This window comes from Papio anubis, chromosome 15 (assembly GCF_008728515.1).
Source record: "Papio anubis isolate 15944 chromosome 15, Panubis1.0, whole genome shotgun sequence".
Classification (NCBI taxonomy): Eukaryota; Metazoa; Chordata; class Mammalia; order Primates; family Cercopithecidae; genus Papio; species Papio anubis.
The window spans coordinates 72,962,152-72,978,244 of NC_044990.1; the positions used below are offsets into that span (position 1 = coordinate 72,962,152).

Sequence of the window (16,093 nt, forward strand, 5' to 3'; positions counted from 1 at the left end):
AAAGGTATAAATTTAAAAGGGAGGGATTAATAATATCGTCACTTCTACTGCACTTAGTCCTAATGCAGCATTTATGCAACCAAAAAGAACTTTCACGTATTTTGCCTCACCCATCAATCTGTTATAACTACTAGCTGACAAGCATGCTCGCTGAGACCAGAAGAGAGAAAAATACATTCAAGCCATTTAGGCTGGACACTGGAACTGCCAATTTTAGTGAAAAGCTCTGGACGATTTAATGACCTCCTTACTGCCTGGTCCATCCTTCTTCCCTTTTTCATAACAGCTTTGATGGTTATGTAGAAACTTTAGCTAACTTTAGTTCTTGTTCAAAATACCTATAATAACTTCAGAGAGTTGAACAGACATGAATATAAATTTAATTCCTAGCTATGACCAGAAACTATCATTTTCTTTTCCTCTTGAGAGACTACCCTCTCATAAAGCAAAAATTCCTCAGAGTGATGACAGGAAAACTATAAAGGTTTATAGCCAAAAGAGCCTCCTTATCTATCGATAAAGAAAGACAGATGCTTACCTGTAAGACAAGTTTTAAAAGACTCACAGTGAGAAAAGCACTGCTGTCCCTGATGTTGGCTACACAGCCCTGTTTCATGTTTAATCCAGAGCAAGGTTTCAAATTCTCAGAACCCAACCACAAGAGGGTATCAAGTGAATGGGAACAAGTGATGAGCAGAGGGATGAACGTGTCCAAATCAGAATCTCGCTCTTCAAAGTGAGCTTGATGTCTTCATTCATCCTGACCCCAATGAAGGACCCCAAAAATGGGGACAGGTGCACGTTCAAGGACTGCTATGAGAAGAATCTAGGATGGAGTCAAGCCCTCCTAGAATACATTGGTGTCTGTGGCTTTCTTTTGACTGAAAAATAAGGACAAAACTGAACCTACTTGATCCATGAAGTTTGTAACAGACAACTACCTCATTCCAAGTCCTATCCAGGCCCCAATTTTTTTTTTTTTTTTTTTTTTTTTTTTTTTGAGGCAGTCTCGCTCTGTCGCCCAGGCTGGAGTGCAGTGGCCGGATCTCAGCTCACTGCAAGCTCCGCCTCCCAGGTTTACGCCATTCTCTTGCCTCAGCCTCCCGAGTAGCTGGGACTACAGGCGCCCGCCACCATGCCCAGCTAGTTTTTTGTAATTTTTTTAGTAGAGAAGGGGTTTCACCGTGTTAGCCAGGATGGTCTCGATCTCCTGACCTTGTGATCCGCCCATCTCGGCCTCCCAAAGTGTTGGGATTACAGGCTTGAGCCACCGCGCCTGGCCGCAGGCCCCAATTTTTAAGACCTAGAAGGGCAGGTCACCAATTTCTCAAGCATCCAACATGACTGTGTTGCAAATAGCTAAGCAGCAGAAACTCTACATTGCTGTGGCTAAGCTTGTACTTTTCCTTGACAATACAGCTCCAAGAAACCGGGGGGTTCTGGACCATGTAGGAGGACCATAAATGATTATCTGAATGTCAATCATGTGATAGATTGCCTAAAATCCACCCGAAGTTGATCTATCATGTGAGTTTAACAAGATACCCACTTCCAACATGAGCACTCTAATTCCGCACAAAGAAGCTTCATGTGCCTTGGCACATGTTCAGTTAATTCCTCTAATTTGGAGAAAAGGTCAGAGAGGGCTTCCATGGTCAGATTTGCAAATATTTTCTTCTGAAATCAAAAGGAATTCACCTCCACCTCACCAACTCACGCTTTTGATGATTAACAGCTTCACAGAGAAGAGTTTACCCTTTGAACCAAGAAGATACAGTAGAGGAGAGAACATTTAAAGTGTCTGCAGCCAACGTGCAGGAAGAAACTGCGTCTTTCTAACTCCAGGCAGTATTTGATAATTCCACGACTTTCATAAACCTAAGGCTGCCTTGAGGTTGCTCTCTTGTTAATTAACTTGCATGAAATTACTTCCTACTGCCATACCCTCAACCCAAACAAAATCTATAATAATATACCTTCAGCCAAAGAAAAAACCCACCTAATAATGTATCTCTAACAGAATAATAATGCAGCCACACAAAAAAATCATAAACACTGCAGTTGGCAAACTGCGGCTGGGTCCCATCGGGCCCAAGCAGGCCCAGCCAGTGTTGCGTGGTGATCACGTAGTCAGGGTGTACGCTCTTCTTCGCGAGATCTAAGGCGCCCAAGAACTGCTCTCTCTCCTGAGGACTCAAGGAATGGATGTTCTGCCGAATCACTGGCGGTTTCTTCCGATCGCAGTTGGGGCCGGTCCAGCCAAACTTGCAGTCTCCACAATTATAGCCGGCAAAGTTTCCTAGTTCACAAAACAGACAGATGGAAAGGGAAGTGGGTTTATGTCGTTTGGAAGAAATTTCTGAATTTGTACTCTGAAATTTGAATGGAAGAGAAGATGAAGGTGCTTACACAAAGGCAAAGACAGCCCATTTTCCTCCCGTGGTCTTCTCTTAAATGTTTCTATCTCCAACTGGACTAAGCACTAGAGAGTTTCCTAGACACATTCCCAGCAACGAAACAGGACATGAAATACGTTGTATACTGGACTGCAACGAGCTAAACTGTGTTACCCCAAGTCCTAGCCCCCAGTATACCTAGTATGTGACTATATTTGGAGATAGTGCCTTTAAAGAGGTAATTAAGGGTAAATGAGGTCCTTAGAGTAGGCCCTAATCCAATATGACTGGTGTCCTCAAAAGAGGAGGAAATTTGGACACAGTTTTGGAAGGAAAACCACATGAAGACACAGGGAGAAGACAGCGATCTGCAAGCCAAGGAGAGAGGCCTCAGAGGAAACCGACTCCCTGATCTCAGCCATCCAGCCTCCAGAACTGTGGGAGGGTGAATTTCAGTGTTTAAGCTGCCTAGTCTGTGGGACTTGGTTATGGCAGCACTAGCAGACTCATGCACACACTCCTTCCTCCCAGGATCGCAGAGGTGTCTCCTCCTGTGCCCACTTCACGCCCACAAAAAGGGATGACACAGAACAGTTCTTTGATTTAGAGAGGAAGAAAATACACAGCAAGCTAAAGATGAAACCAAAATAAATACATGGCCGGGCCCAGTGGCTCACCACCTGTAATCCCGGCACTTTGGGAGGCCAAGGCAGGCAGATCACTTGAGGTCTGGAGTTCGAGACCAGACTGGCCGACATGGTGAAACCTCATCTCTACTAAAAGTACAAAAAGTAGCCAGGCATGGTGATACATGCCCGTAGTCCCAGCTACTGCAGAGGCTGAGGCAGGAGAATGGCTTGAACCCGGGAGGTGGAGGTTGCAGTGAGCCGAGATCATGCCATTGCACTCCAGCCTGGGCGACAGAGCAAGACTCTGTCCAAAAAAAAAAAAAAAAAAGAAAGAAAAGAAAAGAAAGAAAGAGAGACAGAGAGAGAGAGAGAGAGAAAGAAAAGAAAGAAAGAAAGAAAGAAAAGAAAGAGAAAGAAAGAAAGAAAAGGAAGAAAGAAAGAAAAGGAAGAAAGAAAGAAAAGGAAGGAAGAAAGAAAAGGAAGGAAGGAAGGAAGGAAGGAAGGAAGGAAGGAAGGAAGGAAGGAAGGAAGGAAGGAAGGAAGGAAGGAAGGAAGGAAGGAAGGAAAATACATGAATTAGCTGATTTCCAGGAATTTAGAAGAATTCTCACATTTAAAAAGCTGGCTTATTTCACAAATTTAACAGCATTAAGACAAAATCAACCGAAGCTGGCAAGTCCTAAAGGTGAATCAGCAGCCATGATGTCAGGAAGTGCATACCACCGCGAGATTTCTGTCAGTGGCACAAAGCTCCCCGCTTTCTCAAAGTCCAGGGAAGGAGGACAGCACTAATAAGATGAAGCTCTGGGCATCTCTGATCAGCATCTAAAGTTTGCATCCTTGTAGTTCGCCCCAGACTTTTCCCTTCTTAGCCTTCCAACTTATTGCATTGGGTATGACCAACACTTCATTCCTTAGGTTAGAGGGTAAAATTTGAATATCATTAGAGCAAAAGGCTGAAACAAAAGGGGATAATAATGCTTATCTCCCAGAAGATTAAAGGGATTATGTAAAGCAATTAAAGAGGGTGAACAGCTCACTTACTCCTCCTCCTCTATCTCATGCCCTAGGCCTATTGCTTGCTTTTCCTTCGTCCTGGAACACTTTTCCCTCACTGTCTGCCTAAATTCCTCTTTACCCGCCTGATCCATTTCTCCTTTAAGCTTCACATTGGTGCTCTCTAAGGTCATTCCTGATTCCACAGGTTGGGGTTCAGGTCAGTTACTTCCTTGCACCTCATACATCCCCTTTCTTCACATTTATTTACACTGATTGTAAACATCTCTACACTTGTTTCAGCTCCAGGCAGCTGGAAGGCTGTGAACTCACTGCCTAGGCCTGTGCTTAGCCTTGTTCTAAACAAATATGTGTTGAGTGAATCAGTTGAGTGACTATCGAGCATGTAGCAGACGATGCCACATACATTTTCTCTCCCTGTTCTGTGGGTTTGCAGAAAAAGCAGCCCTATAAACAATTTTCGTAAACTACAAGTAGCAAAATAGAGGTAAGTAAAAAGTACTATGACCATAGGGGAAGGAGGGTTATTTGGATCTCTCAAGGAAAGGAAAATTTTCCAATAGCATGAAAACGAAATGATTAACAGCACTCTGTAAAGAAAATGCACAGGCTTCCTTTTCTATACTGGATTTTTTCATGGTTAAAGAAAATTTCCTTAAAATGTAAGTAGGGAGAATTTTTTCTAATTGTATCAGTTATTTGAGTTTTTTGTTTTTTATAATATATTTTATATCCCACCTTTTACATAGCTCAATTATCTGTATTTTTCTGTTACAGCACTCTATGAGAACATAAGTAAAAATATTGAAAAAAATGAAAAATTCTACTCTTCCCAAGACTAAAAATCATGTTTTTGAATAGTTTAACGTTAAAATGTATGTTGATTCCTGGAGATAATTAAATACAAATTATTTATTTAACAAATATTTATGAAGTGGCTTCTATCTCATCAGATGCTATGCAAGATGCTTCAAGTTTTATGGACCTTGAAGTCTGTTTTCCCTGGGGCAACCTTACTAAAACTCTATGTTTTAAAAACAGATTTGATTAAAACATATCACCTACTCTGGCAGTATAGGAATGGAATATTGTTTTGAGAACTGAGTGAACAAAATGCTGTGTCTAAAGAAGAGTAGCTACCCAGATTAAAATTCAGTCAAATTTCCAGCTTGAGATCTATAGCTGATTGGAGGTAAATGTCTAGTCACCTCTCTACCATAGAAGAGTAATTCCGTGCTTCATAATGCTGAGAAATTTGGATGATGATAATGCCGCTAGAGGTTCACTGATTGTAACCCTGGTTTGCGGAAGTTGCTAGTGGAAGACTGCAGAGTGTGGGGGAGAAGGTAGATGGAAATTTTTTGTACTTTCTCCCCAATTTCGATGTGAACCCAAAACTGATCTAAAATAATAGTCTCAATATTTAAAAATATTAATAAATAACACACCTAAGTTTAAGAATAATAATTTAATACATTCTTACATTTAAAGGCATAACACTTGTTTTTGAGTTGGGGGTCTGATTGTTGAAATTGAGTAATTCATAACTTGTGCCATGAGTTGGAGGACTACTCTATTTTCTTTGTCATGATTCTTTGTAGTTGGCAGAAACAAAATAATTGACTCTCAATAATTTATTGAACACCTACTATCTAAAAGGTATCCAGCACTACACATGCACTGACAGTGAAGGAGGTGTGAGGGTATGGGGGCAGGGGGTAGATAAATCTCTGTACTTTTGACTCAGTTTTGCTGTGAACCTAAAACTGCTCTAAAGTCTATTAAAAAATACAACAATTTAACATGTCTTCCTTTATGTTACCATAGCTTTTATGTTATAAAAAACAAGCACATTAATGTGGAGCACTTAGAACTACATCTGGTATATAGTGAGTTAAATATTTTTTTATTTATATATTATAAATATACATATTTATTTTATATATAGAGAGAGTGGGGTTTTGTGTGTGTGTGGTTTTTTTTTTTTGGTCAAGATAGAGTCTCACTCTGTTGCCCAGGCTGGAAGGCAGTGACGCGATCTCAGCTCACTGCAACCTCTACCTCCTGGGTTCAAGCGATTCTCCTGCCTCAGCCTCCCTAGTAGCTGGGATTACAGGTGCCCGCCACCATGCCTGGCTAATTTTTGTATTTTTTCTAGAGATGGGGTTTCACCATGTTGGCCAGGCTGATTTTGAACTCCTGTCCTCGGGTGATCTGCCTGCCTTGGCCTCCCAAAGTGCTGAGATTATAAAGGCGTGAGCCACCGCACCTTGCTGAGAGTTCTATATTAAGTGTTATTATTACTAGTATTATTAGAGACCCCCTATCAAATAGTATAACAATTGTTTGTCTTCATATCTGTCTTACATATCACTATACTGTGCACATCTTAAGAATCATGTCAGTTCCCACCCCCCACCCGTATCTGAAGGGCCTAATTGATGCTAAATAAATGTTGGTTGGGTAGTTGGTGAAAGAATCAATGAATAATTGAATAAAAGGGATCAGATACTAGTGGATACAAACACAGATGGCCTCTGACTTATGATGGTTCAACTTAAAATTTTTCAACTTTAGGATGGTGCAAAATCAATATGCATTCAGTAGAAACTCACTTCGAATATCCAGGTAACCATTTTGGTTTTCACCTTCAGTACAGTATTTGATAAATTACATGAGATATTCAATACCTTATTATAAAATAGGCCTTGTGTGAGATGCTTTTTCCTAACTGTAGGCTAATGTTAGTGTTCTGAGCATATTTAAGGTAGGTTATGCTAAGCTACGATGTTCATAGGTTAGGTGTATTAAATGTATTTTTGACTTAACGGTATTTTCAACTTATGATGGATTATTGGGATGTAACCCCATCATAAGTCAGGAAGCATCTGTATAAATGAGGCATAATACCCTAGTCTAGTGGAAATGAAGGGACATGTACACAATGACATTTCAACACAAGTCAAACTGTGGGAAAAGTGAATACAGAGGAATAAGTCAAGCTCCATTGGATGACAAATGATGAAATGATTAATCTTGATTCAGAAAATCAGAGATGCTTCACAACTATAGTGAACAAGAAACTTTAACATAACCAGAGTTGCCTCCAAAAGGCAATGTATAAGTTCTAATAAGAAAGTTTTCAACACCTGTGAAAGGAATGGGGGCGGGGGTGGAGGGAAAGAAAGCTTGTATCTGTTTTGGAGCTCATTTATGACCCAGAAATGTATTCGATTAAAACATTCCTTTTCCAAGATGTCTCAGAGAAATTCTTCCAAAGCTCTGCAGTTGGGTCCCTTTCATTTCTGAGTTTACAGACCTAACCTGAAGAATTCATTGAAATGCTGGAGGTGACTGAAAAGTGTAACAACATGAAAGTCTAGCAGACAAAATGTTTATTTCTTTAATTTAGATTTCCTAGTAGCATCTTCCATCAATTTAACGTAAGTTAGTTTTTCTCTTCTTAATCTACTAATGCAAAAAAATATAAGAAGAGAAGCACTTTAGAAAGAACTGTGTTCTCTTACTGGGAAACAGAGAGAAAAGAAAAAAAAAATGATTCCTAGATAATATCAATCTTTCGACCATTGAGTATGTTCTTGAGTGAAAATTAAATTTAAAGAGTCAAACTCTTATGCTTACAAAGGACTAGGATAAAAATGGAAAAAGAGTGAGATCATCTAAACACCACACATTCCTACGTGAACTGCATCAGCTCAACCTCAGAAAGCCATTAGACTAAATAAGCTTGAAGGCCACCGATTAGTGAATTTACAAGGAACTCTAAATAGCCTATTCCTTTTAATTAGAGATTCTATTATTTTAATAACAATACTTTATACTTACATAGGTCCTTTCATCTACAGGACTCAAAAGGATTTTACAAGTGTGGTTTCATCATTATCCCCATTGCAGAGATTGGAAAATGAAGGCAATTAGTCACTTGTACAAACAAGAAGTTCACTGTCAACTGTTCAAAAACTATTTGGTGTACAAGTTTCTCAGAAGCCAAAAGACATAGCTGCAAATGGCATATTCTCATAAAGCCAACTGGCAGGTAAGCCTTATAAGGTGAATAGCAAATTCAAAGTCTCCTGCAGTTCAGCTCTTCCTGACAATTAAGCTCAGTGGCTTTTTTGTTTCAATTTCTCCCTACAGAGACTATAGAGAAACTCTCTACAGAGAATTTCACCATAGAATTTAGAGTTTTAAAAAACAAATCCCAGAACCTGTATGTGTTTCTACTTATTAGGCTGAAATTACTTTACCACCTTCATGATTATGGAAACTATGAGGTGTTTATTTTCCAAAGAATTAACAATATTCGGGGTCATCAATAGTCTGTTACAAGGCACTAATCTACATCTCTTCCTTGAGAAATTTTGGATCATCCCAGGAGTGACCCAGTGACTCCATTCGCAAAAGAGTCATCAGGCTACTGTAGAGGAGGTTCTTTGGGAGGCTCAGGATCAGGTTTCAATTCCAAAGATTGCCCCATTAAAAAGCTACCCTAGGAAGGCTAGCAACTTACTCTTTGGGGGAGAATTAATTGAAGGACATGTGTCCTGCTTTGGGACACACGGCACATCACAGAATAGTATTTATGACATACACAAAATAACTTCCCAGCTCAGTCACGATGGACTTAGTCTCGTGCCCTGAGATTCAAAGAAAAAGACCATCTAGCAAGATAAGTAGAGCCATCCAAAGTTGGTGTCACAATACAGTGGAATATTATTCAGCCTTTAAAAAGAAAAAAATTCTACCATTTGCAACAACATGGATGGACCTGGAAGACATTTGCGCTAAGTGAAATAAGTCAGTCTCAGAAGGACAAACTCTGCATGATTCCTCTTACATGAGGCATCTAAAGTAGCCAAACATAGAGAAGTACACGACAGAATGGTGGTTACCAGGGGATGGGGGAGGGGTGATGGGGAGTTGTAAAGTTATAACGATACAAGATGAGTAAGTTCCAGAGATGTGCTGTACAATACAGTGCCTATAGTTAACGATAAGGCATTCGGCACTTACAAATGTGTTAAGAGGGCTGATCTCATGTTAACTGTTCTTACCACAAAAGCAAAACATAAACAAAAACAAAGAACCACGAGGAACCTTTGGAGATGATGGATATGTTTATTATCTTGATTGTGGAGATGGCAACACAACTGTGTAGGTATGTCCAGATACCAAATTGTGCACATTAATTATGTGCAGTGTTCTGTGTAACAATTATGCCTCAATAAAACTGAGAAACATTAAAAGTCTAGTAAATTGAATTTATAGATACAGCAAATCTTAAGTTACCTTTCAAAAAATGTAGGTGTGGAAAGAGTTCTGTTCCTGATGAGTCTGGACTGAGCAGATCATGGGGGGAGGTGAGCCACAGCCTGGACGTGGGTCCTCAGGGCCAGGCCTAGCCTAGACAATGGCTGGAGCCACAGCCTGGAGGTGGGATCTCAGGGCCAGGCCTGGCCTAGACAATGGCTGGAGAGGCAGACCATCTCCCTGGAGGAAGCCCTGCTTCTTTGGACTGGCTTAGGCACATGGGATTTCCTTACAGCCTGGACTTAAAGGACAGGCTCTATTTCTGGCCCAATGCCTTTTTAAAGTAGGGGGGATCCTTTTTTTTTTTTTCATTTTGAAAGTAGGTCTCCGTGATCCTAAGTTCCTGTTACTTCTAGAGCAATATTTATAAACATTTCCTCAGCAAAGGGAAATAGCAATGATCCCTTCTATTCTACCATCCTCTATTCTTTCTATCCCTACCTAAAACAAACAAGCAAAAAACTTGCTAGCCAGGGCAAAAATATAAAGAAGCTGGTAACAAAAAGAGTTAACGGTTATATGTGACTTCCTAAAGTCCTCTGCCTCAGAATTCTATGCAATGCAGATTTACAACTTTTGAAAGTGTTGGCACTTTTCTTTTTTTTTTTTTTTTTTTTGAGACGCAGTCTTGCTCTGTTGTTTCCCAGGGTGGAGTGCAATGGCGCGATTTCAGCTCAGTGCAACCTCCACCTCCCGGGTTCAAGTGATTCTCCTGTCTCAGCCTCCTGAGTAGCTGGGATTACAGGTGCCCATCACCACGCCTGGCTAATTTTTGTATTTTTAGTAGAGACAGGGTTTCACCATGATGGCCAGGCTGGTCTTGAACTCCTGACCTTCAATGATTCACCTGTCTTGGCCTCCCAAAGTGCTGAGATTACAGGTGTGAGCCGCTGTGCCTGGCCAGCACTTTTTCATTGATCGACATAGAAATAATTGTTCTAGAAGTATTTTGGGGTTTTGAACAAAAAAGTTAAGGTGTTAGTGTGGTTTTCAGTCACACTAACCACACCAGCAACCTGCTCCTCATTCGTCTAAAAAAACCATGATAATTTTGAGAGAAGGGCTATAGAAGCAAATGCTTAAATAACTTAGAAAAACTGAGTAATATATATCCAATACATTATTGAAATTTTTGTCATGATTAATATCCAGGGCAAAACTAGGACCTACGTATTCTTCTGAATGACAGAATAAAAAATATTACTACAAAATGATTATAAAGCCAGAACTTTTTTTTTTTTTTTTTTTTTTTTTTGACAGATCTCACTTTGTTGCCCAGGCTGGAGTGCAGTGGCACGATTTCGGCTCACTGCAACCTCCGCCTCCTGGGTTCAAGTGATTCTCCTGTCTCGGCCTCCAGAGTAGCTGGGATTATAGGCGCCCACCACCACGCCTGGCTAATTTTTGTATTTTTAGTAGAGACGAGGTTTCACCATGTTGGCCAGGCTGGTCTCAAACTCCTGACCTCAAAGTGACCCATTTACTTCAGCCTCCCAAAGTGCTGGGATTACAGGCGTGAGCCACTATACCTGGCCTAAAGCCAGAACTTTTAATGTGAAAAAAGAAATCTAATGTCTGGGCACTCGTGGACATAAAGATGGCAACAATAGGCACTAGAGACTGCTAGAGAGGGGAGGCGGGGGCAAAGGTTGAAAAACTACCTACTGGGTGCTCCACACCCTACCTGGGTGATGGGATCAATCATACCTCAAACCCCAGCACCGTGCAATATACCTATGTCAGAAACCTGCACATGTACCCCCTGGATCTAAAATAAAGTTGAAAGTTAAAATGAAAAAACAATCGAATGTCATTCCTACACCAACATCACAGGCCTTTGTATGTTTCCTTAGTAATACCTATTCAATACCTTATGAAGCTCAATGACCTATATCCACCTATGTTCCAGAATCCTGCGAGAACAGAAGTAAAAAGTGTTTTTAAAAGGAAAAAGTCTTCTGCAACCACCCAGCCTACAACAGTGTCCAAGGGCTTTGCTGAGGTTGCCACTTGTGTTTTTTGTATTTCAGTGGCCCCCTGCCAGGCTTTGAGTATTGATCCCGGAAGGGCATGGCTGCTGGAAACTGGAGATGGGAAAGACTGAGGAAGATTTGAAAAAGCCCCAAAGAGCTAGAGGAATGAGAAATGCACAGAGATGTCAAAGCAACAGGTAATGAGAGAGACCAGAGTCTAAAGGAAGGACACTGAGCAAATTTTGTGATGTCCAGTTCAAGTCCAGATAAAAGTGACAAAAAGCCATTGTTATCTAATAACGACCCTCCCTGCCATAGCTCCTTGAGAAAGCGCCATCTTGCCATCGCTCGACAATTTTGTCAAAGTTCCAACCCAGTCATAAGCTTTAACGAGAAACATGCACTCTGCTGAAGTCAGCAGTTCGGGACCAGCCCGGCCAACATGGTGAAACCCCGTCTCAAAATACAAAAAGTAGCTAGGCATGATGGTGGGTGCCTGTAATCCCAGCTATTGGGAGGCTGAAGCAGGAGAATTACTTGAACCCGGGAGGTGGAGGTTGCAGTGAGCCGAGATAGCACCATTGCACTCCAGCCTGGGTGACAAACCGAGACTCCGTCTCCAAAAAAAAAAAAAAAAATCTGTTCAAATCATGAGAAATGTTGAGACCAGAACACCTGCCTTTGACCCCTGTCTTCTACATGCTTGCCTCACCCATCCCTTTTCAACAAGTGCAAACCCATTTCAGGAGAGGGCACCGAATCCATCTTGAAAGGACTTGCTCAGTCTTTTAAGCTCTTAAATTCCCCTTCCAACAAACAAGCCAATAGTATGTTGGCATGCATTCATATAAGCAGGCTTGGCCCACGCCATATTTATTTAGTCTTCATAATTAGATGTACTAGAGGGTATGAAGAATAAACCAGCACATCAGGCTTATTGAATATGCTTCCAACCAAAACCATCATTGGTTTGCCTTTCAAAGTCTAATCTAAGAGTCTCTGTCAAGAGTCTCATCTTTTCCTTAGAAGGAGCTCTTTTCCCAGCTCTGGCCCTCCCCACCAAGCTTGGAGCATGGGCCTCACCTGTGCACTTGCAGGTCCGGTGGAAGAATTTTCTTGGCCACTGCTCACGGTCATCCTGGTTTCGTAGGATGTAGGGACCACTCCAGGGCCTTGTGTCGGCTCGCACCTCTGTGCACTGTCCCCGGCCTTGCTGAGAGCCACAGACATCAGCCAACTCTGCACCCAGGCGTGGGCAGCACTCCTTGTTCACCAGGCTGTCCACCGTCATGCAGACTCGGGGGAACTGAGCCTGGGCTCCTGGCAGGATTTTACAGTCCAAGCAACTGAGCAGAAGCCCCCACCAAAGGGGGCTCATGGTTTTATAATTGGGAGAGCTCTCTCTCTCTCTCTTACTTTCCTTGTCTCTATCCCACTTTTCTCCTTACCTTCCACTCTTTCAGTCTTTTTTCTTTACAGTAGATTTTATTTTTCTTTGCATTCTATTCCTCTCTTCTTAAAAATATAACCACAAGAATCACAGAGGTTACATGTGTGCACGTGTGTACATGAATATGCACACACTATTTTATGTGATTCAAACAACTAACAGATTTAATTTCCTTAGAAGCGCCTCTAACAACCAAATTTAATGAGGGTAGCGCTTCTCTCCATCTTCCCCCGTTAAATCAGGCTTTGTCTAATTGAGTTAATTTACAGAGGACCCAGTCATACTACTTATTATGCTGGTATTTCTAAACCCTCTCCCTCCCTCCTTAGCTCTTGACTTTAATTGCCTTGAACTCAGTTCAAAAGCCAAACACCGGGCTGCTTTTATTCTCTCTGGCTTGCCAAGCCACGGGGCCTTGTGGGCTTGTGTAAGGGCTGGGAGAAGGCTTCATTAGGGGGATTAGTATTAGAGAAACCCTCATCATTAGCACATGACCCAAAGTGCACAATAAAGGAGATCATTTCTGGCTTTGTTTCAGGAGGGCAAAACCATCTTCTTTATCTGGGCTCATGTGCTCCAGCCAAACTTGTGACCTCAGACATCCTGGGGAGTCAATGGATGCAGTGAGCTCTTCGTCAAAGACCCTTTACAGACAAGCTCACTTTGCTAACTACAATGCACTCATGGCTGCTTTCTGACATGTGTGCAAAAAAGACCATAATAGGGGGTCACGCAACTTCAAAAATAAAGAAATATTTATTTAGAACCAGGGTACAAGGAATTGCTTTGTTCCACAATTGGGAATCCTCTTCCCTCCAAATAATAACTTACTCTTCTCCTATTCAGCACATCTATGCAGCAATATTTTTTTTAATTACGTGAAGTAGCATGCCACCAGAAACTCACAATTGTCATTATCTGATTGTATGGAAGGCACTGGAACCATCTGGAATGAAGACTTGCAAGCAAATCTTTTTGATTAGACTAAAGTGAAGCATGACCGAACTTCAGCCTAGAAAGCAATGCCTCCTGGTGCTTCTGGGGAATGGTCAGGTCAGCAACAGTGGCCACCTGTCAGAGTATCCTTTTATTTTTTCACAGTGGAAGCAGGACTGTCTTTGCACCTATTTCATGGTGGAAAGAGGACTTGGTGCCACAAGGATGCGAAACGGCTTCAGTTAGTTTCTAAGAATATACTTGAATGTAAAGACACATATTCTTATGTTTCAAAGCAAATTCCTAAGGTGAAAACAATTATACAGGTATTCCCACCCCCTGTACCTCTGTGCCACCCCTTGATGTTAAGTTGCTATGACTAATTAAATGGTAGTTCTTATGTCTGGCTCTACACCAATATCAGCCTGTACCACAGCCTTACTGAATCAGAATCTCTGAGGATGTTCCAGATACCAACCAGCCTTTGTTAGAAAATATCTAGGCAATTCTAATGCGCAGCCAGAGTTGAGAATCACTGAATCAGAATACAGCAGAGCGCCAAAGGAAATATTGCAACAGCATCAGCTAAAAGAGACCATGTGTAATAGTTTCCTGAGGTTTCTGTAACAAATGACCACAAACTGGATGACTGAAAACAACAGAAATCTATTTTCTCACTGTTCTGAAGGCCAGAAGTCTGAAATGAAGGTGTTGGCTGGACTGGCGTGTGTCAGCCAGGCGGCTGTACTCTCCCTGGAGACTCTAGGGTAGAATCCTCCTTGCCTCTTCAAGCTTCTGGCAGCTGCTGTCAATCCTTGGCTTGAAACTGCAGCTCCAATGTCTGCCACAGCCCCATGGCCTTCTCCCCATCTGTCTGTGTTTTTCCTCCATGTCTGTTTCTCATAAGGACTTTTATTGGATGTAGAGCCCACTCAGATAATCCAGGATGATCTCATCTCAAGATTCTTCACTCAATTACATCTGCAAAGAAGACTCTTTTTTCCAAATAAGGTCACATTCACAGGTTCTGGGACATGGACATATCTTTTGGGGAAGTCAACATTCAACCTAACACATCATGGGTGGGAAGAAACTTGGGGTCCTAAAATCGCAAAATCTCAAGGGTTTTTGAAACCTTTATTTTGGAGCTCATTCATTCCTTCCATGTGTATTTACTGACTGCCACTTCATGCCAGCATTGTGACACTTGGGAATTTTATTCTATGTTTTTGTGAAGCCTTGGGTCTCCATAAATGTTAAGATAAAATTTCTTGGATGTTAAAACTGATGGAGTCAATAATTCTCATGTCAGAATGCCCCAGGTCTAAGTCCTAGGATCTCTTTTCTTTCATTTCCACACTTGCTAGGTAACTCAGCTAGTCTGAGGCCTTAAATGCAGGCTATCATGACTTTCCAAAATTACAACTCTGACTTTGACCTCAGTTGTGAGCACCAGAGTCATATTATTTAACTTCCTACTGGACCCCTCTACTTGAAGGTTTACATATTTCTCACCCAAGTTGAGAACTTTTGCTCTCTCCTCCCAAATGTGTTCTCCATTGGTCTTCTCTATCTCCACAAAGAGCATTACCACAACCCTACAAGTTATCTTTGAGTCTTCTCTTTCCCACCTCTGCACGTGTGCTTTCCAATGCACTTCAAGTAAAATCCAAGGTACTTTGCATGTGCTACTCAAAGTGTGGCCAACAGATCCGTGAATAGTGTGTTCCTGGTTTACATCAACATAAGAACAATGAGAACAGAAATTGAGAGTCAACACTGGGAATTTTTCACAGCAATTTGACATATGCCTGAATATTATGCCAATGTCAAATTGCACTTGTCACCATCTAAAGTTATCTGACTTATTGGTTAGGTGGCTGAAAGTTTGTCTCATCTACTGGGCTATAAGTTCGTTAACTCTGCTGTGTTTTTCCAACATGTGCAACAGTATTTGGCAAATAGAGGCTACTTGATAAATAGTTGATGAATAAATATTCCCAATTCAAAATTTTATATTCATCAAAAGGGCCTCATTATTATAGTGACTAGTTTTATACAAATTAAATGCTTTTATTTTGAATATATAAAACACATTTAGACTACTAATGACCACTATTATGCTGGGGGTTTCATGTTAGGTTTTGTTAAACTGCTGCAAATGTTTGAAAATCACCAACGCGACATCACTATGACCCATGAACTCCCTCCTCAGTATTTCCAACAAAACATCACTAGTGAGGAGGTTCTCACAACATTTCAGGAACAATTCTAAGGGTGAGGAAATTCTTCCTTTTAAATAAGTTTTTGGCCTGGCACAGTGGCTCATGCCTTGTAATCCCAACATTTTGGGAGGCCAAG

At 41.2% G+C, this 16,093-nt stretch overlaps 1 protein-coding gene across 3 annotated transcripts in view; it reads right to left on the reverse strand.

Moving 5' to 3' along the window:
• Positions 1-16,093, reverse strand: part of DCT (dopachrome tautomerase) — a 110,895-nt gene that overhangs the window by 28,261 nt on the left and 66,541 nt on the right. Inside the window, exons 5-6 of one of the 3 annotated variants that reach the window (XM_017951349.3) lie at positions 15,248-15,461; positions 2,000-2,299 (exon numbers count right to left, since the gene is read on the reverse strand). In XM_017951349.3, coding sequence (XP_017806838.2) covers positions 2,000-2,299; positions 15,248-15,461 — 514 coding nt within the window. Of the gene's footprint in view, positions 1-1,999; positions 2,300-12,429; positions 16,081-16,093 lie in introns of those variants that run through there. The other 2 variants (XM_017951350.3, XM_017951353.3) reach the window with 2 other exon arrangements.